Here is a 26692-nt window from a genome sequence, read left to right as displayed (position 1 = left end):
TAATGTCGCTGAGAATTATTACGAAAAAATGTCACAATTTTATAAATAATCATTACTAATAAAATATCCTTAATTTACTTAACCATAATAATTTAGATTTTGATTTGGGAAGGTACTATAATAAATGGCAACATTGTAAAGAATAACAACATGTTATAATAAATATTTACTTAATGATAAAGCCTATCGTCGGCACCTTTCCAGTTCTTAACACGTTCCATTTTAATAGGGAATATTACGCGAAACTGCGTAGGGGGCGCCACTACCACAATCCATCACAATCTGAGGGTCTACCGCGAAACAAGAAAATCGAAACTTCGAAGAAAATTCTAACCTCTCTATCACTCCTGCATATTCGAGCGATGAAGAGGCAGATAACTAAATTTCGTTTTTCGCGTTTCCCGGTAGGCCCTTTGTCAACAAACCGCCTTGATGCATCAATGTCATATTTTATCATATGTGAAAACTTGTCAAAAAACAGTTTAAGGCACAGTATGTATAAGTTACTTTATGTTTACGAAAGGTGCTAGTGCTGCACTCTGGCGGCAGAACATTGCAGTAATACTCCCTATTGAATACCAGTAAAAACTGGGTGCCAACTGCCAAGACATCAGCGTTTTGCCCTAATGCGAGGCGATTTGCGAGTAGCAGTACCCCGAGATTTGAGACCAGTAGCAGTAACATGAGTTGACACTTGACGTTTAGGTTATCGACTGCGTAAACTCGATCGCAGTGCATCTCGCTCGCACAGATGTATTGGTGCGGTAGAGGGTATGCAATTGTGTTCACGCAATCGTTCACGTAAATGTCAAATGCCAACTAGTGGTAGGCGTACTAAACACCTTTCGTTTTGCAGGGCCACCCTACACTAGCGTCGGCATCTAGTCGATTCTATGGCTGCTGCTCGACGCAACGTTGACGCAACTGCGCAGCGACGCCATTTTCCATGCGCTGACTAGACGCCGACGCTCAAAAGACGCTAGTGTGGGGTGGGGTGGCCGTAACTCGTTCAGTTCATAATTAGAAATATGCAAAGTTATTGGATAGCTCGTACCCAGTATACTACTGCACAAATACTGAATAAATTACACAAACGACCACATTTGAATGTACAAGTCAAAAAACATATCTATAAACACCATTTCTTATATACACGAGGCACTGTGTGTCTGTTAAGAACCAATAGAAATTGACCACGGGAGCAGCGCTGCGAACGTGGAAGTGGTCTTTATACAATTAGCGTTTTATTTTTATCTCTGGTGATAACAATTCATCGGATTTTTTCGTTATATTTTAGTGATTACGTTGTGATAATGTATTCAAAATGTATGCAGTATTTTCTTTATTGTATCCGATTACGTGAAAGGTCGCCATTTAGCAGCCTATGTGTGAATTGTGTACGGGTGAGTTGACAAACATATTTACAAGCCAACGATCCAACATTAAATAAATAAATATAAATATTTGGGGACAAAGCCCCAAACTAAGCAAATCTTGTACTATGAGTTACTATACAAGTGTATAAATAATTACATATACTTACATATGTACATATAGACAACATTCAAAATGGCGGCTTCTAGCGTGATCACGGAGTCAACTGATGTGCAGTCAACTCGTCACGTTTGCAGACACGTTGTGATTATGCAGTTTTCAACACACAGCTCGGTTTAACAGCAATTAGATCATTTTATGCAGTCAGGATGGATTTCAGGCCGCGGACTGGACGCAAGCGGCGCGCGGCGCGGTGAGCGGCAAGTCAAGGCCATTCATATATTGCGCTCGGCTAAATGTATGAACGACCTTGATTTGCCTCTCGCCGCGCCGCGCGCCGCTTGCGTCCAGTCCAAGGCCTTACGCTTTTAAAATTTTACGTAGTAGAAAGAGAGGCCGCGAATTGGATACCGGGACCACCGGGCGGCGCGAGCGAAGGTTCGCGCGACACGATCAGATGTATAAACTTGAATTAATCTATTTTGGACGACAACGGCGCCCGCTTAGCGCTCCGCCCGCCGCCCCGCTTACCGCGCCGCGTGCGTCCAGTCCACGGCCCGAGCGAGTTGCATTTGTTTATGACTATTGTATGCAAGTAATTTTATTGGCACAATCTGTACCACAAACCAGTACTTTAGTCTATTTGCCTCTAATTGCTCGAATACTCAAGTGCGATAGAGAGGCAAATAACGATATTTCGATTTTCTATGTTAGCGGTAGGGACACAGTTGAACAGATTTTTATTTACGTATGAAATGCATGAGGTTACGGGAAATTTTACGTGTTCGATTTATGTTTCTTTTTGCTATTCGAATTTCTAAATAGAATGAAAATAAAAACCTTCAAATGAAATCTTCTACTAAGGCAGTCGTTCACCTACTGTTCACCTTTTTATCAAAGATAATACCTATTCCTTACTAGATAGTAAAATGTTTAATTATTATGCGAAAACGGAAATGCCCACGTTATCTTATATAAATAATAATTATATTTGTAATACTCAAACATTTTTCGTACCGTCTATTCATGTTATCCGTAGAATTACGAGTATTATTCTTCATTTGAATAACACGGGAAAAAGGTATTTTGGGACTAAATAAACCGAATAGTATTAAATTACCCTCTGAAGATGTGAACTCTTGTAACGTGAATCAATTTAAAAACTATCTAAATAGTAAAATCGTGCTTAGTGAAGTCTGATTTAGAGTTTAGACGTACCAGCATCAGCTGCCTGTCTAAAACTAAATAATAATAAAATTGGAGCACGCCTTATAAATGACCGGGCTTAAAAACCCGAGTTTGTAACGGAGATACAAATAATAATAATAAATAGTTTTCGAAATCGCTCATAGGTAAAAATAGTAGGTTATCTTTTTTCTTTCGTGTAAAATCGATACAGCTCAATATTCGGATTAGAGATTATATAAAATATTGCTAATAAAAAAACAACCAACATATGGGAGCCCATTCCAGCGCGCACTAGTTTTTTTGCAGAAATCGTGAAACGACCGGTTGACGTAACCGATGACCGAAACGCTGGCGGCATCCTCGCACAACGTATCAGCATTGCTATACAACGAGAAAATAACGCCAGCATCCTTGTTAAAATGCCACAAGGGCCTATTTTAGATTTAATCTAGTTATTACTTTAGTTTAGTTTTTCTACAGTTACTGTAATACCTCTATATATAATGTATTATGTAAATAAATTCCACTTTAGTACAAACATATGCCGCTAAAATCATAACCCTTTTAGATATGCTGTAGTCGGATAAATAAATGTATATAAATTATTATGTGAAATACGCACATAGTCACACATCGCTAACAAACAGCAGCATAGCAAGTAGTGTAACGTTAAAAATACCAGTTGGGCTAAGATGGTCGGCCCTTTATCATTTGTCACCATGCCTGTCACGTTCTAACAAGTTTGTAAGTGCGAAAGTGACGGGCATAGTGACAAGTGATAAAAATGGAACCATGCTGCCACCGCAGTACCGTATATAGTCGTTAGTTTTCAGTCTGGCTCCTTATAGCTAACTTTTTGTTTATTGTAAGTAAAACCGCACGTGTTACTTTCCTGCATACTAAAAGGTTCGGTCATTCGCGTAATTCTAATTGGCACCTGAGTACGGGCTAGTCGAACGCTCTTTTTTGGGTATCTCGATGACACATTTAGACTGGTTCTGAATAGTTCGACTCGCCGGCACTCAGTAACGGTTAAACCGTAGAGGGTCCACACAGCCCCGCAGTTTGCAAGATATTTTTCATTTTGTACCTTATTGCAATTTCAATAGGAGTTGTAATTCAATAACCGGTTAAAGTGACCGAACCTTTTTTAGGCAGGTAAGTAGCACGTGCGGTTTTACTAACAATCGACAATGAGTTAGCCGTAAGGGCCAGCTTGAAAACTAACGACTACGAAAACTTTGTATGTCTATTATTGGGTCCTTGTCCATTACTGGTGAAGTCAAGCCAAATGCGCAATGGCAAAAATTCAAATTCATAAAAGTATAATAAAACGTTATAATATGTATGTACATATGTACTTATTTGTACATTATTTTATACCATGCCTGAATCTCGAGGTCTCAACGCAAAACGCCTCACATTTATACAACAGTGGCAATAATTCGTACGCACACTACGGACCACGTCATAGTAAGCGGCCACCGTAGCCTACCAACGCGATAACTGACCCCCCTGCAAACAATTTCCTTTGCGGGGGGTCGATTATCTCTGCAGCTTGTGTCTACTGTTTCGCCAATAATACATGATTGGCATTTTTCTAAGCTACACACATATAAAACTCGTATAGTACTCATATATTGCGATATCATTTATATTACAATTATTGCATTTCATAATTATTATTTACCTATTACTAACTCGTAACTAATGCCAAATGTTCCAAATGCCATTATTTTATGTTGTAGTCGTAAAATGAATTTCAAAATGTGGAATGTTTCAGTGCATTTTCAGTACAAACTTTATTCTAACCAATGTGTTATAGTTAATAACAAAATCGAAAACAAATTTATAGAAAAAAAAATACAAAGGTTACCTTTTAATCTGCTTCTGTATTACAGTCACCAGATATATTGGAGTGGTCAAAGTGTTCACAAATATCTGAACAAAGCCTAGCCTTTTTTGTAAAACCTAGTTTTTGCAAAGGTTACTTGTCACTTTTTGACATTAATCAATAACGATATTTAGACTACGCCCCATAATGGCATCATCGCCATAAAAAAGGCATTTTGCACCAAGTTACAATAAAAAGATTTTTTTTAATTGGTATTAACTCTGAAACTAGGCAAAATCCAGAAAAGTTTATATGACATTTTAGTCTCTAAATGTGATCAGGAATACACTGTTAAAATCTTTCGGTTTCCTCATGTTACACTGTGTATAATATATGTATATGTACAAACAAAACTTGGAGTGATAACTAGTAAAGTAAAGGTTGTCTGGAAGATATCGCTTTTTAGCGATAAGACCGCCTGTTGTCTGCCTCTAAATTTAATCAATGGTTTATTTTTCTTGTATATTTTTACTGAGGTGTGCCAATAAAGAGTATTCTATCTATCTATCTATATTTGAAAAACGTTGATAATTGTATTTATCAATAAATAACCCATACCTATAATTTTTTTGCTTTCTAAAATGCGATCCCTAGCCCTAAGTCCCTTATAAGGGATAACATGAACACATGATTTAAAAGTCCAATTCTTCTAACTTCATTTGTGTTAATAAAAGTATATTTCAGTTAGTTTAATTTAGTTCTACAATTTTGAAGCCTTAAATCTAATAATATGTATAATTAGGTATTTCAAAAACGGTCAAATTCTACAATGTAGATAAAATATCTACATTTTTTTAAATATAATAAATGCATACGCAACAAATGCGTATTTTACTAGTATTGTATATTAAAAAAATAAAAACAGTTAATAAAAATTTATTTTAAACCCTTCTTTGACACTTGTCTGTCGAGAGACTTAATATTTCCCCTGTATTCCTGGCCCGTTTCACCACACTGACAATTCACTTTACATTACTGGTCCAATAAGTAAACATTGACATTGTTACTTACCAACCCAGAAATGTACATGAAATTGTCCATGTCAGGCTTGGGGATTTAACAACCAGAGTCGCCTTTAAGAGCTTATCCCTCTGTCGAAAACCTAGGCCATATGTATTGTATGGACCGATGTTTATCTGACATGGTTTTTTGTATGTTACATACTGTGCATAAATTGAACATACATTGACTAATGTAATCATAATAACATATTAAAAAAAACATAGATGAATAGAATAATACAGTGATAACTTAGTTTGTACACATATGATTGTAAAGAAAAGGCAGCAAAACATTCCACCTTAAATACTGAAGTTCGCCTTCTATACTAGCATTCAACTATAAATAGCTCTAATAATTTAGTTGTTCACTTTTGATCAGCAGTTAAAATATGAGATTTCACAAAATCCACTGTTCTTTGGTAACTCAATACTATACTAGGAACGTAGAGCACTGGGTCCTATGTTTCAGATACTGCTATACGGTATCCACACGAGCATTCGCTTCTGCAAGCTTGCTGTACACAGCCTGAGGTTTACGTTTGAACGTAACATACGTATATATAAGACTTGCCAACACGCTTATATTTAAACCTACAAAGTTAAGCCACGAGAACACATAGTCCCCACCAATTACCATACCGAGATAAGTAACTAAAATGTTCTTAAGGCAACCAATGATAGTTGTTGTTAAGGCACTGTTGTATTGTGTACAGAGCATGACACTATACGAAAGTACAAACCCCATGACACACGATGTTAGGAACTGAATTAGGAACAGTGTATCGCCCCAATGCTCATAATTGATTGATGCTTCTATGTCCCCGACATGCCAGGCAACGTATGCTGCAGGCACAATCATGAAGAATGCATTGTAGAACATGAGCCCATACTTCCCAAGCTCCTTTGAGTCAAGCTTCTTCTTACTGATAACACCATTTGCAGCAGTGAAGCCATCATTGAGGAGGACTAGTGTGTAGCCCTGCCATGAGAATGTGACGTCATCGGCTGCGGCCAGCAACGCTCCTCCCACCATGGCCATAACACTTCCTTGCACTTGCCATGTAGCTCTTACACCGAGTATGATTCTCTCCAAAATCATGGTCATAAGAATGCTAAAGCGACGCAGCGCGGTAAGCATCGGCAAGCTCAGCTCCTTCGTCCCTCCGAGACCCGTCACCATGTTGCCGAGGTAGATGATCGGCAGCGGCCAGATGCGGCGCGCGACGTTCATATCCAGCGACGGGAACTGCACCAGCCGGATCCGCCGCCCGACCCACAGCACCACTAAAGTCGCTATCATCTGCCCGAGGCCGAGCACCAGGTACGACGGGAAAGCGTACGTAGTTAGCACTGTTTTGTTGACGACGGTGATCATGAAGGAGGCGAACGCATAGAAGGCAGCGCTCAGCGCCCGCTTCAGGAGCTTGGACTCGCTCTCGGCCTCGTCCTGCCCGCGGCCCGACATCGCGCGGTGATTGCTAATTATCTACTAACTTTAACTCATTGATACTACGTCAAACGCTTACCGATAGTCACGACGCTGGTCATAGTCGGGTAATAGCGTGAGTCGCTTTCATGGCCACGGCTCTATTACAATCAAATAAATTAATACTTAAAACCTTGTGGGATTTTCGCGGCCGTATCTACGTTTCCGCTTGTGACATTTGGGTTTGCGGTTGACTTGACGATGACGTACAGAGTGAAGTTGCCAACGAAAAAAATCACACATGATTGTAATCGTGGCAGTATTTATGGTTTATTTACAATGTTGGACAGCCTTTTTAACCTGACGCAGACGCACGGAATTTTCCGTACAGAATGGCAGGTGTAAACGAGATAGCACTATGAATTTGTAGAGCGACGTTCCGGTCACACCTGTCATTCCGCACAGAAACCGAATGTAAATTCCGTGCGTCTGTGGCTAGACTTATAGTCCGATTATAACAGATGTACAATAAAATAAATAATTACAATGCCATGTTGGCATCATTCAAAGAAATCAATTAAATTTTATAAGTGATTTATCGGACACGAGGAGTTGAAATGTTTATGGAAAAATTTACATCTAACCCGAAAAAGTGTGGTCAATTTATTACAATATTGAACAACAATAGTTTTGTTAGCTGATGCGCAGAAACGATTCAAGTAATATTAATATAAGTAAATTTTAAGGTTTACTGTTCAAGCTAATTGTAAAGATAATTCCGAAATAATAATTTGAGGTAATAGAATTTTGATACAGTTAAAAATAAATTAAAGTAGAAAATCAGGGTGACCAACATAACAAGCACCACCAACAGTAATTTAATAGTGTAAATAAATACCTAGTATTTATTAACTAAAACTAAAAATATTTAACATAAAAGCAGACATTAAAATTATAAAAATATCATAAAACATTTTATTACTATAATTTAATTATTTTACGTAAATAAGTAAAACATTTTTTTACACGCACGCATTCCAATCCGGCTGTTGTCAGACAATCAAACGGACTGAGCAAGCGACATTTTGGTATTTTTTTCTGTGTATTGCCATGCCAGTCAACAGTATTCGACTCAGATCCTAAAAGATCGTAATTAGCTAGCTTTCTTGTAATTAGTTATAGATTCACAAACATGTATATTTAGGGTGCTTGGAGGTAAAACGGATCGATAGCGCAGTGCAGTTTACGTGGGCAATTGTTTCAGTGAGTTGTTTGGACGCGTAGTTCCCTGAAAGCGGTCGAGTCATTACATTTACAGTTATAAGGGCGTCAGTGTTTACGTGACCGTGGTTTCAGGCGATGGCGATGCCGGAGCAGTTTTCATTACGGTGGAATGACTTCCACTCGAACCTATCTCAGTCGTTCCATGCATTACTGGAAGGAGAAGACTTGGTGGATGTGACATTGGCAGCGGGAGGCCAGTATGTGCACGCTCACAAACTCATCTTGTCAGTATGCAGTCCCTATTTCAAGGAATTATTCAAGGTATGAACTATGACTCACTATTTTTTCATTGTTGTTATGCCTGAGCCAAGTTATCTGGTTTCAATAAAACAAGTATTGTTTGTTTATGGTAAGATAAGTGCGCGCGTTCTAATCTTTCAATAGCGAATTTTTTAATTGTTTTTTTTTTATCAGTGTATTGGATATAAACTAATGTTTATCACTAAGCTTTAATAATTTAACCCAATAATTATATTTCTTAACTCTGAGACTTATGGCCTTCAGTGAACCTGATGGTGTATGTTTGAGATGTCTCCTTTTGTTATCTTGTATAGTAAATGTTACATATTCATGGTATTTTAAGGAAAATGACCTGAACAGGTAAATTCAAGGCCTATTCCAATGCCAAAAATATTGTGTTACTTAAACTTAGTACAACCTATGTTTAATATAATAAAACATTAAATAGTATTTTTATGAAATAACTTTAGCCACTTATTGACAGATTAAACAAAATGAAATTGAAATCTTTCAACCATTCTTAAATGATGTTTCCCATATGGTCTGACCTATAGAATCTTTGTTTGTTAAATTAGAAATTGGCAAAAACTTTTCAAGCCCATCGAAACCCAAACCATGCAGTTCCCAGAAAAAAGTCTTCAGTGAACTGAATGCAAACAAATTATGGTTAATATTAATAACCCATTCACTTCATATATTATAAAGCATATTAGTTTCTTTGGCAGTGTACTTGGGCCAATGCTCCTAGGTGTATTTAAAATTTGCATAGAAGTAAACTAAAGTTGTTGCTTAGTTCACTAAATGAATAGTGTTGTTTAGTTCAAGTTGTGAGGTGGCTGCTTTCTAAAGGCAGGATTCCACCAGATTGCAGCACTGTGCAGCATAAGCATTTTTATACTGAATAGTTCCACACACTGGTGGAATCCCCAAGGGCGTAGCCAGCCTGTGAACTAGGGGGGGGGGGCAAGTTGATATCGCTGGAGGACTTGGGGGTTGGGGGGGGGGGGCATATGCCACAGAAGGACATAATTTGTATGTAAAATTTAACCTCAGGGCAGCTGCCTGTACCTGCCTACGCCCATGGGAATCCCACTAACTGTGGACATACTTGAATAATTTTAACATAGGTTGATATATGTAGCTTCAACCTATGCTCTAATGTTTCAAATCTAGTATATACTCTTCATTTAGGTATTAAAAAATGTAAACAAACTAAACAATGTTTTAGTGATATAGTAACTAGGTTATTCTACCAATTTTGTAAAACTATAATTAATACTCTACATCAATAATGTGGTTACATGGTTTATTTGGGTACATGCTTACTGCTAGCCTTTCTCCGCAGACATTTTGTCTGGTTGCCTTTGGCATAGACCTCTCCCATATTGCTCCACGTGTTTCTGTCTAGAGCCTGTCTTCTTCACAAGGCTCCAGGATATTTGGGTACTTAATTTACATTCTTTTAACCGTCAAATTGATGGTATGAATTGAAGGTCATGAGTTTAAATCTCCTAGGCAGTCAATAGTATCAATGATGGTTAAGACCAAAATTACAAAAAGAAGGACAAAAGTCATGTCGAGTATTTTGGATATTGCCGATTTAAGGGTTAACATTTTCACTGTGGCAATTAGTACCTGAGCATAGTTTTATGCAGTGAATGTGTTAAATACTTAAATGAATGGCCTTCAATTTTTTAAATTGATGACCGGGTTGGCCTAGTGGGTAGTGACCCTGCCTACGAAGCTGATGGTCCCGGGTTCAAATCCTGGTAAGGGCATTTGTTCGTGTGATGAGCATGCATATTTGTTCCTGAGTCATGGATGTTTTCTATGTATTTAAGTATTTATAAATATTTATATATTATATATATCATTGTCTAAGTACCCTCAACACAAGCCATATTGAGCTTACTGTGGGACTAAGTCAATTTGTGTAATAATGTCCTATAATATTTATTATTATTTATTAAATTAATTTTATTTATGGTGGTTGTCTATATGCTGATGCGAATATATTTTTTCCATGCCCTTACTTTCCAGTTAATACAAATATCATAGGAAGATTTATGTTACACTTTGGACCTACAACTTGATACTACAAATTATATATTTCAAAGTATATAATACACTGTTTTCACAGTAACTTACAGTCATCTGTAATTATATGCATAAGGACTTCGACTTTGTTTGTGTGGGAAGATGATGAAGATGATGATTGATAAAAATTATCTTATATCCTTCCTTGGGTCTGAAACTATCTTCATACCATATCGTTCATCTAGATTTTTTTCGGTTTCTAGCGGTTAAACCATGATGAGCTAGCCTATCGCCAACCACGTTCAACGGGTTGCCTCCCTGTCACACTTAAGTACGAATTTACAAGTGTGACAGAGAGCCAACACATCGAACGTGGTTCACAGTAGGGCCGCTGCAAGAGTTACTTTCGAATGTATAATATTATAATCAGTGATCGGTTTTTTGGATTCGACATGGGGTGAACGACCTCAATCATTATGTTAGTATGGATATGCCCCGGGAATCCGGGCTTTATGTTGTTAGAAAAGGCAAAAAAATACAATGTGTTTGCTGTTTATTTTATTACACTTTTAAACATCTAAGTAGCTGATAGACTAGTACCCAAGAAAGTCCGTTGTTTCGTCAAGCGATATCCATAATTTTTCGTCTGCAACGTCACCGTGTATAACACTTAACTATTCTTTGTAAAACTTATCCAAATACGTTCTTCTTATAATGGATTCACCGGGTAACTTAATACTATCACCACATTTACAGCATATGTACTTTTCAAAGAAAGATTTAAAAGCCGGATTTTCGATTTGCTGCCACGGAATATTGCAAATAATTAAGAACTGGACTAGATCAAAGTAAAAATCTTCTTTCTTCTGTTGTAATCCTCTGTGCTGGGCACTTTCAACGTGTTTTTTAACAACATTTTTACTCGTACATCCGATGGTTACTTCACATTTTGAACAATAGATTGAGTCGACTCATACATCAAGTCAACGTGGGGCTCGATCCAACTTAGAATAGTTTCATCCTTAGGGGAAGAATTAGGTTTTCGCGGCATGTCAACTAGTATGTAACACTGCCTTACGGTCTAGTACTCCCCGAGAATATTCTAATCATACGCGAATCAAAAGTTCAATTAGAGTAAGCCACAGTTGTCGTAAAAGATAATCTCAGAGTCCATGAAACAAGTCGATGAAATAAAAATTGAACCATAAATCATAGTGTGCGAACTTAACGTGGATACTTATTAATTGGATCGCCTTTGAGCTATAAGATCTATGTATTTGCACTTATACGATAACCTGTGATCTAATATTATAGTATAAATTATACAGATAATACCTATTTATTTATGCAATCCTTAGATGCAAATAATAAGAACTGAAATCCAGAGAAAATAATGAAATGTCAATGTCAGGATTTAGAAGTATTTTTTCCATCATGACAAATATATAAGCTAATTATAATTAGATGACAAATATAATTAGATAGATAGATAGATAGATAAATAAATGATTTATCTATCTATCTATCTATCTATCTATCTAATACTTTGTGGAGGTTTTAATATATTTTGCTTTAAATAAAATGTTGAGATTAGGAAAAGAATAGAAGTTTTTGTCTCAACTGGTTGCCATGTAAGAGTAAAAAAATCCTTAGAGATAATTTAAATTGTTTTATTTTTGTAAGGTTTGTTCGGTATCGCGGGAAACTGTCGTATCTATATTAACTTTTCTACTTGATATCCCGCGAGGGAGAATCCAAATAACCGATCACTGATTATAATAGGGATTATTAATCTGCAGTATTTAGGGCCATTCCACATCAGATAATTATTATATTGCCATTGTGACGTCTATGATATCAGTAATTATAAGTCGCGCGAGATATTTAGCCATTGACATATATCTAATCCGGGCTGTAAGAATGGGGCCAGTACAGCGGTGTCACTCACGAATTCGAGCCAATCGTGCAGTCTAACGCCACAACGCGATTGGTCGATGAGTTCGCATAACGCGCGCGATTCGTCGCAACTAGTTGCGTTAGACTGCACGATTGGCTCGAATTCGTGAGTGACACCGCTCAACTAGCACCGTTCTTAATGCCCGTAAGGCCCGTCCTTTGATATATGTATTTAGCAATTTTCCAACCATATATAAGCATAATACAATCATATCAACAAGTATTTTAAATATTCGACAGTTGTTTCTGGTTTCACATTATAAATTTTCTTCTTCCTCGATTCCTCGTGAACGAAGGTCGCGACCACATGCGGTCGTTATTTTGCGCGCCAAGGATCTATCAATAGGCGGCTGTGCAGGCCTTCTTTACAATGTCCATCAACGGGCCGGTGGAGACCGGTGGATGTCCACTACCCCCACCCCGTCCTCCATCCATTATGCCAACCATAATGCGCTTCACAAAGTTATTCCCTTATGAATCAATATTGGTTTATTTCCACTAGCCTCCGCCTTACAATTAATTTAGCGCGTGGGACGTTAAACAGGCCCCCACGTCTACCCCATCCCCCTTTTTGAACTAAACTGCGACCCCCATTGTACCCACTTTGTGTATGAATTCCAGGATAAATCCAGTATCTGTTGTTTTCCATATTATAAATATAATATGGTATTCTCTTACTAGTCCAATCAGTTTCCATTTTCGACCTGTTAAAACGATTTATACCAATATGGAATTTGTATGAAAACTGCTAATGACGTCACGGTCAACTCACGTGCTTTTTTAGTTAGAAGGGTTAAAATATACCTGCTAGCTATGTATTTTTATAGTAATTATCTGGTGCTTTGTGTCGTGCATGATAGATAGATAGAATACTCTTTATTGGCACACCTCAGTAAATAGATACAAGAAAAGAAACAATTGATTAAATGTGAAATAATTATTTTAAATACAGGAAAAATTCCTATTGGCATGTATGCAAAATGTTATCAAAATCCGTTAGCCGTTTTTGCACCAACCATTCATTGACCGTGGGTAATCGATAATTTCTTTTTGTTATTCTTTACTATTATCCAGGCGACATTAGTAGCTCAGTACCCCTAGTGTAAATAAATTCGATTTCGAAACGTGACGTACGCGTTTGCGTTTAGTCTCATTTTGTATTGGATTTAGAAAGAGCGCGCCAAGCGGGACGTTTTGGAAACTCAAAATCCTATACAAAATGAGACTTAACGCAAACGCGTTCGTGACGTTATGATGTCGATCAAAGTTACAGTTTGTTCGATGGTTCTTGTACCACGTTATATTGTCATGCTTGGCAGATGGCCCATTGTGGACAGGGTGTATAACTACCACAAACTTGATTGTTTTGTTAATTTAAATACCACAAATCCAGGCTTTAAAGTGTGACCCCAGGCGATCGTAACCTTGGTGGCGATTGATGAGAAAAATTAATTCACCCATGTATAATATGTGTATATATATGGGACCGCGGCCGGCAAAACGTCCCACTTTGTCAAATCAAAAATCAAAATATCTTTATTTGCTCGAATATGGTAACAAGGCAAGATCTTATGGCTAAGTTGTACATGCATATTCAACCTGCATGCAGGCGTGCAAATTATTTACACTTCCATTATTATTTGTTATTTATATATTTATATATGTCGCTTGTCATAAGGACGCCATGTCAGGTCAGTCGTATAAAGGTACAAGTAAATCTCGTCCTTATGGGAAGCGACAAATTGGGACGTTTTGCTTAGAGCGTCGTCTGCTGTCAAAATAACTACTTATTTTATTATATACAGGCAAATGAACAGAGTACAAAGTTAAACATTTTAAATATTTGGCAGAATGAAGTCTAGAAGTAGAACAACCATTGTTTTTTCATTATTATGTATTGCTTATTAATGCTGTTATTGATGGAATATTTTAACAAGAACCCTGACACAGCACAGATTGCGAAGTACAAAGTTCGATTTCCGACTGAAATGCTAACAGTACTTTGGCAAATATGTAAACAATATCATTTATTATATCAGAATTTGAAAATTTCGTTTTCGTACATGAATTTTAAAATTTCATCACTCTGTTCTGTTGGAATCATTTTTTAACCCCGAAGCAAAAAGATGAGTGTTATACGTTTGACGCCAATATGTGTCTGTGGCATCGTAGCTCTCAAACGGATGGACCGATTTCGATGCGGTTTTTTTTTAAAGGGAGATACTTTTCCGTTTGAAGAGTATCCGCTCTTTTCCAAAATTATGTCAGGCATTTTATGCATAATTGGGTAGGGGTTTTGTAATTTTAAATTTAATAGTTATTTGTTGGAAAAAGCGTATGTATGAATACAGCTAATCGACTCTCCATCATTAATTACAATTTACACGTAAACCTAATTACATGCCTATTAGTTTTATACAACAATTAGACGATTATGGTACAATAATTGTAATTATCATCGTAATTTAAATGAATATAATTAGTATAATCACTGTAGTTAGCAGAAGACACTTAAGCGGACCTTAGTGTAGCTGATCGGGCCGCCAACGTCAAATAAAGACACGGCAAACTTTCGCTGTATAATTTATAATACAACCACATATATATAGGGAGCGTGCATGAACTATAGGAGGCAACACAGGAGCCGTCAGATTTTTGACGCGAGGCGTAAATGTGATGTTTTTTGTTCCGATGTCGCCCACAAGATGGCAGAACCTACTATGCACAAGAAAACACGTGACGTGTAAATGTACATGTTTATGGTTCTGATTCAGGCCACAAGATGGCAGACCCTCCAACGCGCACGGTCCCTATAAGCTAACAAATACGTACCGATACTTCCCATTAAAACAGTTAAACAGAAAGTAGGAAAAAATTTCAAATCATTTTTTGTTTTCATTTACCGAACAAAAAACTTATAATTCTATCATGTGCATTTAACTGACGAGATGTTTAACGCATTCTGTCAATAATTGTTTGTCGTAATTATTTGATTCATCTCACCGGGCACAACCTAAACGTTATGACGCCATCGCTCGGAGCGATGGCGTCATACATTTCGTCTTTGATCTATTAGATGGCGCCACTTTATGATATTTAACAAATTTAACACATATCAGTGAATGAATAAGGATCAAAGTCAAATGGTGTTCTAAAAGTTTTATCATGTGACGAAAGATGGCAGTAAATTTACGTGGCTACAATGTTTTCTTTGACAATATACCTGTATTTCAAATTCTCTTTGCCTTGTGTTATGTTTCTGTATTTTTTTGTTTACATAGTTACATATTGCTGATGACTGTTTTTTATGTACCAACTAACCCCATTCTCCCCTCCAGATGAACCCCTGCGAGCACCCGATCGTGATCCTCAAAGACGTCGCGCACCAAGAGCTGAAGCAACTCCTGCAGTTTATGTACCGTGGTGAGGTGCACGTGCGGCAGCAGGAGCTGAGCGGGTTCCTGCATACAGCCGAGCTCCTGCAGGTGAAAGGGCTCACTCAGGGACGGGAGGTAAGTTAGTTTCCTTAGCTTTTTCCGCAAATAGACAACCTAACCTAAGGTTCTTGTTATCCTGGATATCTCTGAATGAACAAGCGATTTTTTACTGTTTTTGATACCTTCAGAGTGACCTTCGCTTTTGAGGAAGAGCCAACCGCACTTACCAGTTTTAGAAATGTCAAAGAGCTGATAATGGTGTTTTCATTGGCTTCAGAGATCAGATGTATTTTTTTAGTTGCTTGAAGAGCCGCAATCGTACCCCCAAAGAGCCGCAATGAGCCGCGGTTGGCCGACCACTGTCCTAACGGCCTAAGCGATTATCTACTGTTTTCGAATCCTTAATGATAGTGACCTTCAAAGCATGGGTCGATGACCTCGCGCTCCGGCGAAGCAACGCTAGGGTTGACAACTTTTTAAGGGTCCGTCCCCAAAGGGTAAAACGGGACCCTATTACTAAGACTCCGCTGTCCGCCCGTTCGTCACCAGGCTGTATGTCATGAACCGTGATAGTTAGACAGTTGACATTTTTAATAGGTGTATTTCTATTGCCGCTATAACAAAAAATACTAACAAGTACGGAACCCTCGGTGGGCGAGTCCGACTTACACTTGTCCGGTTTTTATTTAAATATGAGTAAGCATTTCATAAATTTAAAGGTACGCGACAAGTAGGTATAGGTAAAAAACTTAAGTAATTCACCTGTTGTATGTAGTTGTGACGTGTTCGAATAGACATTTGTTTTGTTTGTGTGTCTTTTAAACATGTATTGTCTATTCGAACACGCCACAACTACATACAACAGGTGACTTACTTAAGTTTTTTACCTATACATATATTCTTTTTCTACTGAACGGTCCTCTCTAGAGTAAATCATATAAATTATACCCTCCTGAGTACTAGAGTCACTATTCGTTTTTAATTTGGAACCCCCTTTTATTCCATTTCAAAATTAGATTTGATTGATTTGTTCTTTTAAAAGTAGGTAATTTAATTCAATACTGTTTTGGAAATTAGTTCTGTTTGCGGCTGATACCAATTTCGCAGCTTTACAAATATTTAATATATTTTCACGAACTTTGTTGACACTGTACACACATCAACACTCAACTGTCCATAGGTGGACCTTATTCCTTTTGTAATAAGGTCCACCGATGGAAAGTTAACAGTGGGGATGGTACATTCCTTCTAGATCATATTGCAGTGTCGAAAAACAACGTTTGACCTTCCCACCCTCCGTCACCCGTCGTCATGACAACTGACATGTACTCAGTTATGTCTATACGAGTAGTCTGTTCCCAGATTGCCTACACGAGGCGGAGTATATACACCGTGTTTTTACTGAATTCCGTTAACTTCGGGGCATGAGTACTACGTATTAGGAAACTAAAAGGCATGGGTAATATTCAAAAACAAAACCTTTTTTTATAAAAAGTAATTAGATGCAGCATATAGCGTTGTTGTAACACGGCTATTACATTTAACTCAACCAAACAATTGAAAACTATGACATCAAAGACATTTCAAACATCGATTGTCCGAGATTGTACTTACGTTTAGTAGCAAATGTATTAACTCGTACTAAACACTAATCAATACGTAAACAGGCCCTAAGGCAAGTGTACACGCCCCCTACTTATAATATAAAAATAAATTATTGATTATCTCGGAAATGGAGTTAATTAGAATACCCGTGTCTTTGAGAAAGTTACTTAATTCAAGCTCAGAAATGCAACCTTGAAATTAACGGAAATAAATAAAAAACACGGATAATATGTAACGCATAAATAAATAAAAAATTATAATCTGTCTACGCTATACTACGCTATATATACAGAGTGTATTTTTGATACGACCGCATAACTATTTTACGTGAAAAAAAAAACTGAATCTACTAATGTTGTGCCTGTGCCATCCACACGGAATATTTTCGGAAACTTATATTGGAAATTAACTTTTCATTCCAAATTTTCCATTTAGTTCATTTCTTAAAACGATAAAAGATAAGCTATCTTGACGTGTCTTTTTATTGAAGAACACTTTTGAAAAATAAGTCACGGTAAATATATATATATAACTATTATAAATCATATATGATATTTATCGTTTACATTAATATGCTTTCATAAGCAAGTTTGCTATTTTTTGAGCGTTTTTTCAAGAAAAAACACGTGATGAGTTCACCTTTTTTCTAATGCTAAAAAACATAAGTGTAATAATGAACCAAAAACGAGACGAATTCTTTAGACATTTGAGAGTAGTAGTTGAAATGTTTCAAAATATGAAAATCGGTCGATGCCAGAACGATAGGGGACGGATCAAGGCAGTTTTTTATTTGGTTGGTTAACTAATAAATGTTTTCTTAGCTCCTATTCGACAATGCTAAATTATATATCATGCAAACATTACCGAAAGCAAATCATTAGAGACCTTTGCTTTAGCCGGGTAGTAATGTTGTATAGGGAGCGTGAATGAACTGTAGGAGGCAGCATCAGATTTTTGGCGCGAGGCGTAAATGTGATGTTTTTTGTTCCGATGTAGCCCACAAGATGGCAGAACCTACTATGCACAAGAAAACACGTGACGTGTACATGCGCATGTTTATGGTTCCGATTCAGGCCACAAGATGGCAGACCCTCCAACGCGCACGGTCCCTATTGAATTTCATTATAATCCGCCGGGTTATAATGTGATTTCACTTCTCATAGTTCTTATTGTTATGTTTTTAAAGTCTAATTTCCTGAAGCCCGTACGGCAGCACACGCGCACTGATTTGAAAATCGGATTTTTTTATTCGAAAATCGTACTAGCCACCATAAGCTGAATATTGTTTATGAATAAATAAATTAGAAACAAAATGTCTTTTCTCAAACTTGCTATGAAATGATGATATGACTTACGTCAAATTAGGTCCGGAAATACTACATACCAGGTGCGATGAGTGAAGATGATATGTAAAGGAATTTCATACTGCGTTACACACCTAGGACTGTAAAGCAACCTTCTTTTGTTTTTTAACGTCAAATTGTGACACAACGTCTTGGCATTCAAACATCAACAAATATAGGTACGCTACCGTTGCTTAACAACGAATATGCACAACAAATCACCGTTGTTGTGCATATTCGTTGCTAAGCAACGGCGGTGGCGCATCGCGCAGGCGCGCGGACTTACGCGCGCAGAGCACCGCTGGTAGAATGGCGAGCCGAGTAGGTCGCCAGAAAACAAATTGACTACATTTTTTGTTATTTACTATATCTACTTGGCCTGCAACCCTACGTTTCCCGGCCTCTATAGTAATGTACTATTCCACAATTGGACAAATGTATCAAACATTCATTTTTGATTTGTTTTTATAAAATATTGTTTCTAGTAGCCTTAGTTTTTTTTATTGTCTCGCAGGAGGTAAGAAAAGTATACTCCTCGGAGATAAAGCTGTTTTTGTCTTGGGCGCGCTTGAATCCCTTAGTCCCATGGTCCGTGACATAAATCAGTACTTTATCCCCTTGGTGTATAATCTACTATTAAGTACCTGAAAATGAAAAAAAAAAAAAAAACATTTTTTTCGATTTATATAACTATCTAGAGAAATACACTATATATAGACACGTTACGTGATATACGCGTGTTTTCTTTTTACTTATCACAAGTGATTTTTTTCTCGAGTTCTCGTGGCATTGAGTTTCTATTTCCCGTCTCGATGAAAGGCAAATTGTTCGAGATTTCTCGCCTCGAGAATTCCCGAGCAGAAACCCTAACGGGCATGGGACGTATTCGTTATCTGAGACTTGGCAGCTGTCAAATAGTTTGAAGATGTCTTATGAATTCCCTCTAAAAGGTCCCTCTTTAATTAACATAGTTAGAAAAAGACGGGTAGTCTATCTTGCCGCGAGATACTATCGCGCCAATACTGTGCTAGGTCTACTGAAATTTCTACTTGACTACTTGCGCTTAGTGGCATATGTATTAACTCACAATAAACTCTAATTAATATGTAAACAGGTGATGTGACGGCCATCCACACTTACCCGTATCGACCTTACCTCTAAACCCCCGAAAACGCCATTCATTGTCGCTACGCACTTCGCATATAGCCTATATATGTTAATCATCATATATGGTCCTCATCAATATGGTACAAACAGCAATGTACGTTTTATTTACGGTCACGAAATGTTATCTCTGTCCAACTACACATTATACATCTTTGACGTCTCCTGTACATCACTCTATCGATGTATAATTTCCTATGTGTGCGTGCATTATAAAACCGATAATTGGACTGTCTCCATCGCTCTTTTGTGGGGGACGAGAGGTGCGAGTGGGAGGGAGGGTGGGGTTTCGAATTTCAAACATCAGACGTCCAGCCTCCATACTCTGTATTCCCTTTTCTTCTTCAAATCTAGACATTTGTTCCTGTCCAGATACGTTTGGCCTCGAGACCCGTAACTACCACTTGTGAATGAAGATAATGGTTATACTGGTTTTGAGAGGAGAATACTCGTCTGCGGGCGGTGCGCGTTCGGAATAGCTTTCAAGGGGTGCACCTGTATGGTGTAGTTGAACAAGGTTTACAGAAGGTCAGACATTGAAAATACACAGTCTGTTCATAGTAAGTTTAAGAACATAAGTTTATATACATTTAAACTGCTCCATTCCGATCTTAAGCTGTGTAAGCCCGGAAAAGCATGAACTCGCCTTCCATTCCATTGCATTTTGAACCTTTTATTATGTCAAAATTAACTAGTATAATTTTAATTTTTGGTGGCAGTTTCCTGCATTTGATTTGTTGGTGGCTGGAGATTAAAATTGTGTAAACGAATAACACGGAACTCGATCGGTACTCGTGATTCTGGAATACCCAATATTATTTGTATTGTTCTTATAAATGTAAAGGTTTTTTTGAAAAACGCCCCTAATATCAGAATATATTTAACAGCTAGATTTTTTTATAAAGTTAAAAAACCTATGAAAAAACTGACGTGATCATATATACCCATTATGGGTATGAAGCAGTCCGTTTTCAGTGTCAGTTGTCAGTGTCGTCCAACGAGGGGCGTAAGTAAAATATTGTAAACGAGAGTCTACAAATTCACGACAGCCACAGGCTGGAGTGAATCAAAGACTTGTTTTGTGTTCGTTTGCAATATTATTCCCCCCGGAGCTACATACAAAAAATTTCATCACACTTCAACACTACATTTTAAGCGAAATAATTCTTACATACGGTGACATTACAAACATTCGCCGCCATATTGTCATTTATTGACGGGTTACTCATCAAAGGCACAGAACAGACCCATCCGCCATTCAGCTACGATTGAATATTGTGTAAAAATATTTTTACAGTACATATGGTGCTACTTTACTGCACTAGTGCGAAAGTTAGCATATTACGTTACTATTTAATTTAAATCGACATGAGTTGCGAATTACCTATTAGCACGTGTATTGTACAACGTTTTAAGGTACATATGGCCCTTTATATTTTTGACATAGGCACGAAAAGTGCTGTGACCAGTGCGGGAAAGTAGCAACATGTGTACTGTTAAACTGTTTTCAACACACTTGCTCAAAACGATGTTTTTATTCCACTGATTTTTGGCTCATAATCCTAGATATTAAACACGCGTGATTTTTCAGTAAATTATAACACTCGTGCTTTTTCATTATATTATCCGAGAAGGTAACTGATTGCTAATAATATGCATGGAAACGGGGCCTTCTTAATTTGGTCGATTAATAAAAAAAATGTAACTAACTATTAGGTTTCAAATGTTAGTTCAAGGAGGTTTTATCACACCAAACATAATTTATAGATTAAATTATCTCGTAAATTACAATAATGAATAAATATAACACTTTATCGATTTGATCTCCATCCGTCGAATAGAAATACTAAAATATAAGCTTTTTAATTTTTTTCAATTGGCTGTTTGTCGATTTCGTTCGCGCCTTTGCCTTGCGCGCGCATCGGAATCGTGCGTAAAAAAAATCGCCAGCCATTTTCCGTATTTGTCATAAAATTTGAATAGTTTTGCATGTTTTTAGTTTAAATATATTGACGAAAATGTCATTTTCAAGCATTGAAAATGAAGAACGCATAAAATTGACGTTGCCAGTAATACTAATAGAGGCAAGAGCCGAGAACGATACCATCAAAATCGGGTGAAAAATAATTGGCGGCATATGAAACTTTTATTCAATGGAAAAGCAAAAGCGTTAAATTTTTCTTGGAAAACGTGTCGGTAGCCACCATTTTGAAAATTATAGTTTTACTGATATGAAAAAAAAATCTTTTAAGTTTTGTTCTTTCCTCGCAAGTGTTTTGAAAAACGTCGTATGAAACGCGTGTGCTATGGTCATTACACACATCGGCTTTCTTATTGCGCGCTCGCTTTCAGCTCGGGCGCACAATATCGCCTCGTGTGTAATGACCAACTTAGCACACTTGTATCATAATGTACTATAGGGACCGTGCGCGTTGGAGGGTCTGCCATCTTGTGGCCTGAATCGGAACAATACACATCACATTTACGCCTCCCGCCAAAAATGTGACGGCTCCCGTGCAGTTCATGCACGCTCCCTATTATTAACTGCTACAGTTAAAAAACAATTCCAAAATCAAAATAGTCGCCTGATGATGTCTGAGCTAAGCGGTCCTACTGGCCACAACTGCGTACATCAATATCTCACAAATCTCACAATCAATGCATTCGTGGACCGCGCGGGTATCGGCCACTCATAAACTTCATACAGCTCACGCTACTCGAACGGCGTGGCCGTCGCGCCGGTTTAAAAAAATACGATTCCATTTTCAAAATTTGTAAATTATACAATGCTGTGAGCTCGTATTCAAAATGTACAATAGTCAAATGTTTGTAAGAATCGCACATTAAAAACGTGTCAGTAATAATTTTGAATTTTGAATTGCGTCTTCAGAGGTTGTGGATTATTTTTCTGTTATACTTCAAAAATAATATTTAATAAAGAACTTAATAGTTCAAGTAAACAACGAAGATGGGTGTGCCGCCGGTATCCAGCCCAATCCATTACGTGGCACTGAAGGTGAGCCCGTTGTTATATATAGTAAACCAAGGAATTATTGCAAAGGAGTAAAGTGCAAAAGTGTAAACATATCTTTGTCGTCGACTGTATAAGGATCATCATATCGGTGCTTTAATAAATTATAAGTACCTGGGCGATTATAACTATTTATTGTAATATGGTGGTGTATAGGTGATAATCTTAACTAAATTTTTTTACTAAATTAAACTTGTCTAAAACAATAAAAATTAAAAAATTATAAACTTGAACATATAAAAAAAAAAAAGTTAGTCACCGGGCGAGATTCGAACCCGTAACACTCGTTTCTAGCCGTCCGCGTCTTAACCCGCTAGACCAGACGGACAGTGGCCGGCAACACGAAATTAGCGACCATATTCTGCGTCGAAAGAAAAACGCATGAAAACTCGAAAACACGCGTTTTCCCAAACATAAGACTAATCTAAATCGATTGTATACCCCCAAAAACCCCCATATACCAAATTTCAGCGAAATCATTAGAGCCGTTTCCGAGATCACAGAAATATATATACAAGAATTGCTCGTTTAAAGGTATAAGATATTAATATTGTCGTTGATTATTATTAAATCATAAATTACAAAGCCACGTCACATACATTTGGAACACCCAAAAATGCATTGACAAAGATTTTTTGCTGTGCATATTGTTGATAAACTTAGCGAATGTTTGATTTTATGTATCAAAGTAATAGGAGAATATTTTGAAGGTTTTTTTTCAGTTCAACGATTTTAGTTTAAATTGGTAATGTAATGATATTCTGTAAATGACGTGTTACTTACACAAGTAAGAGAAATATATATAAAAAAATACGAGTACAACGTATATTTTGGCTAGCCTGTACATACTACTCAGTTCTAAACTATTTATACTAGAGGCTCTATGAGCTGCAGACCTCGCAAAACATCATTGCTACGATATTTATAATAATTCCATAATCTCCAAGTTCGATAATAATATTAATAATATAAAATACATATTATCGAACCTGCCCACAAAATTTCACGATAGTTTGTAATTGACTAAGTCCCACAGTAAGCTCAATAAGGCTTGTGTTGAGGGTACTTAGACAACGATATATATAATATATAAATATTTATAAATACATAGAAAACATCCATGACTCAGGAACAAATATCCATGCTCATCACACTAATAAATGCCCTTACCAGGATTTGAACCCGGGACCATCGGCTTCATAGGCAGGGTCACTACCCACTAGGCCAGACCGGTCGTCAATAGTTGGTTGACAAATTAAATGGGACCTTTAAAGGAGGACAGCGGACAAGCATTCTTGTCCCGCCTGAAACGGTTACCTTGCACTGGCTCTGACACCTAAAACTGTCCATGATGTTTAAAATTGACATGCCTTACGTGCCCGGAGCCCATTTCTCGAATGGTATTAGACTAATATTGCTAGTGTCAAGTAGTGTGTTACCATGGTAACCCATACGGTTTGACAATACTAATAATATTAGTCTAATACCGTTCGAGAAATGGGCCCCAGGTCGTATCCAATTAGCGTGAGTTGTTAAGAAAAGTAACTCACTGTCAGTTTTGTGATGATAATTAAGCATTAAATTTCAATAAAAACTTTGTTTTGTTGTTCATTATAAAAAAATATCTGTTTCCCATAAAGATTTCATACTTAATTGTCGTCACAAAACTGACAACGATTAACCTTTCTTGACTACTCATGCTAATTGGGTACACATTTTATGAAAACTTTCAAATACGGACGTCCCTACTAATTAAACCCGCTTCGTAACTAAGTTTGTTGATGTGTCAACCAGCATGCTCCGTCTACGAAGTACCTATGTAATCTGTGGTCGACTAAAACTTTCATACACCCGAAGGCAAATTGGTTAATGAAAATTAGATTTAAACTCCATAATAATAAGAGTTATAGTCAAGCGCCCGCAAACTGCGAAAATTAGTCGCGAGCGAGCATCAATCAATTTACAACCAAAAGAAAATACAATAAGGTTTGTTTTTGCTTACTTTGGCACGTACTATGCCTAGGTATGTTGTACTCGGTTTAGACGAACCCTATTTTGGGGTTACCTATAAGTACTCAAGTTGCCTGGCTTTTGTGTACGATATATTAGATTTAACCGAGCGCTTTTAGGTTCATTAGTTTTACCGATTTGTGAAGCGTGTATTGTGTTAGGGTTAGGGTATATCATAACGTTAAGGGTATATACTCGTATATTATTTATAGACATTGGAGCTTAATGCACTTGCACTATAGGTGGAATCATATCTATCAGCATCCAGCCGTACTTTGTCTATGAGAAATCGCTCGTATGAATATTATTCTTACGCATGTTTTCAGATTTCCGATGTGTACGCTTCTTCATACTAATGAGCTACTTCTTATAGACAAAATGCGGCCCGATTCAGATAAATGTGATTCTACCCTTAATGTTCATATGCGACAACTTCCCATTTGCACAATTCAATTGTCTTTAAACATAACCGTCATACTTCTTATACTTATATTCCCTAATCCTGCCCATTATTGATTATGGTGATGTGTGTTATCCGGACTTAAATGAAGAACTATTCGACAAATTGGATCGGCTACTCAATAACTGCAATCGTTTCATTTTTTGACTTGGTAAATATGTTCGTGCTTCATCTTTTCGTTCTCCGCTTGGCCGACTCCCCATCCGTCAACGACGCAATGTTTGCATGGTGTGTACTCTGTTTTCTGTGTCAATGTCTATCCATCCCTCTTCACACCAGTATTGACACAATTGGGAGGAAATAAGTATTGTGTTGTGGAGGAAAAAAAATCGCTGGATAATTCAAAACAATGCTCCTAACGCCACCTGTGTAACTGAATAAGCACTACGCAGTCTGGCTAAAATATCAATTGTCCGTGCTGTACCATCATGATCCAAACTGTGGTTTATAATCATGTAAAGACGGTTCCTATCGCTTTGTGGAGAATATATGTAACTTTCAGGTGTGCTAAGCTTAGCTGTAGGCATGCAATTTTGAGATTTATGTAAGTGCAGTAAAATTGCTTTTGATTTGCGCTCGCAGCATACTAATGAGAGTACCTTTTGCGATGTCAGTGTTGTTACACAAGTAATTACGAGAACATGTTCTTTTTTGTGTAATGAAGAGGTTCTCTTTGGCATTGCCGTGTTCGTTGTTTACAAACTATACTAATTATATGATTTCAGTTGGATTTTATTTGTATAGGGGCCGTGCGCGTTGGAGTGTCCGCCATCTTGTGGCCTGAATCGGAAATATAAATTGTACATTGACACTTTACCCCAAAGCAATTGCTGCCCTCTGCAGTTCACGCACATTTTCTTGAGCATTGTAGGTCCTTCCATCTTGTGATAAGTGGATTAAATAAAACAATTCATAATCATTTGATAACGGTGAAATGATTAGACCGTAATAAACTAGTCTTTTAACGAACGGCGTACTAAATGTATGGGAGGGTTTGAAGTTAATCTTTGGGATATTTCTGCATTTATAAAAAAAGTTATGTAATTTTACTCATTGGAGAACGCAGTTTCGATTTCAGTTTGAAGTTTTCTAATATCTTTTGTATTTACGGAATAATCGCCT

The 26692-nt window shown here is 37.3% G+C and overlaps 2 protein-coding genes across 2 annotated transcripts in view; one reads left to right on the top strand and one right to left on the bottom strand.

Annotated features, from left to right (window-relative positions):
* Window positions 1-5800: 5800 nt before the first annotated feature.
* LOC133529607 (UDP-sugar transporter UST74c) lies at window positions 5801-7859 on the bottom strand. The gene has a single exon (XM_061867359.1). It carries the CDS (start codon window positions 7040-7042, stop codon window positions 6053-6055), a length of 990 nt encoding a protein of 329 aa, XP_061723343.1. The 5' UTR covers window positions 7043-7859; the 3' UTR covers window positions 5801-6052.
* Window positions 7860-8011: 152 nt separating this feature from the next.
* The window catches only part of LOC133519133 (longitudinals lacking protein, isoforms H/M/V-like), a 40231-nt gene continuing 21550 nt past the window's right edge, over window positions 8012-26692 (top strand). The window contains exons 1-3 of the mRNA XM_061853118.1: window positions 8012-8266; window positions 8360-8548; window positions 15859-16032. Of these exons, the coding sequence (XP_061709102.1) occupies window positions 8363-8548; window positions 15859-16032 (360 nt within the window). The 5' untranslated portion in view covers window positions 8012-8266; window positions 8360-8362. The remainder of the gene's footprint in view (window positions 8267-8359; window positions 8549-15858; window positions 16033-26692) is intronic.

The sequence above is a fragment of the Cydia pomonella genome, chromosome 1, assembly GCF_033807575.1.
Source record: "Cydia pomonella isolate Wapato2018A chromosome 1, ilCydPomo1, whole genome shotgun sequence".
NCBI lineage: Eukaryota > Metazoa > Arthropoda > Insecta > Lepidoptera > Tortricidae > Cydia > Cydia pomonella.
Note: the sequence above shows the minus strand (reverse complement) of the source record. Positions and strands in the feature narration are given on the sequence as shown.

Coding starts and splice junctions, on each gene's coding strand:
- LOC133529607 (XM_061867359.1), bottom strand. CDS start 7,042: ATGTCGGGCCGCGGGCAGGACGAGGCCGAGAGCGAGTCCAAGCTCCTG.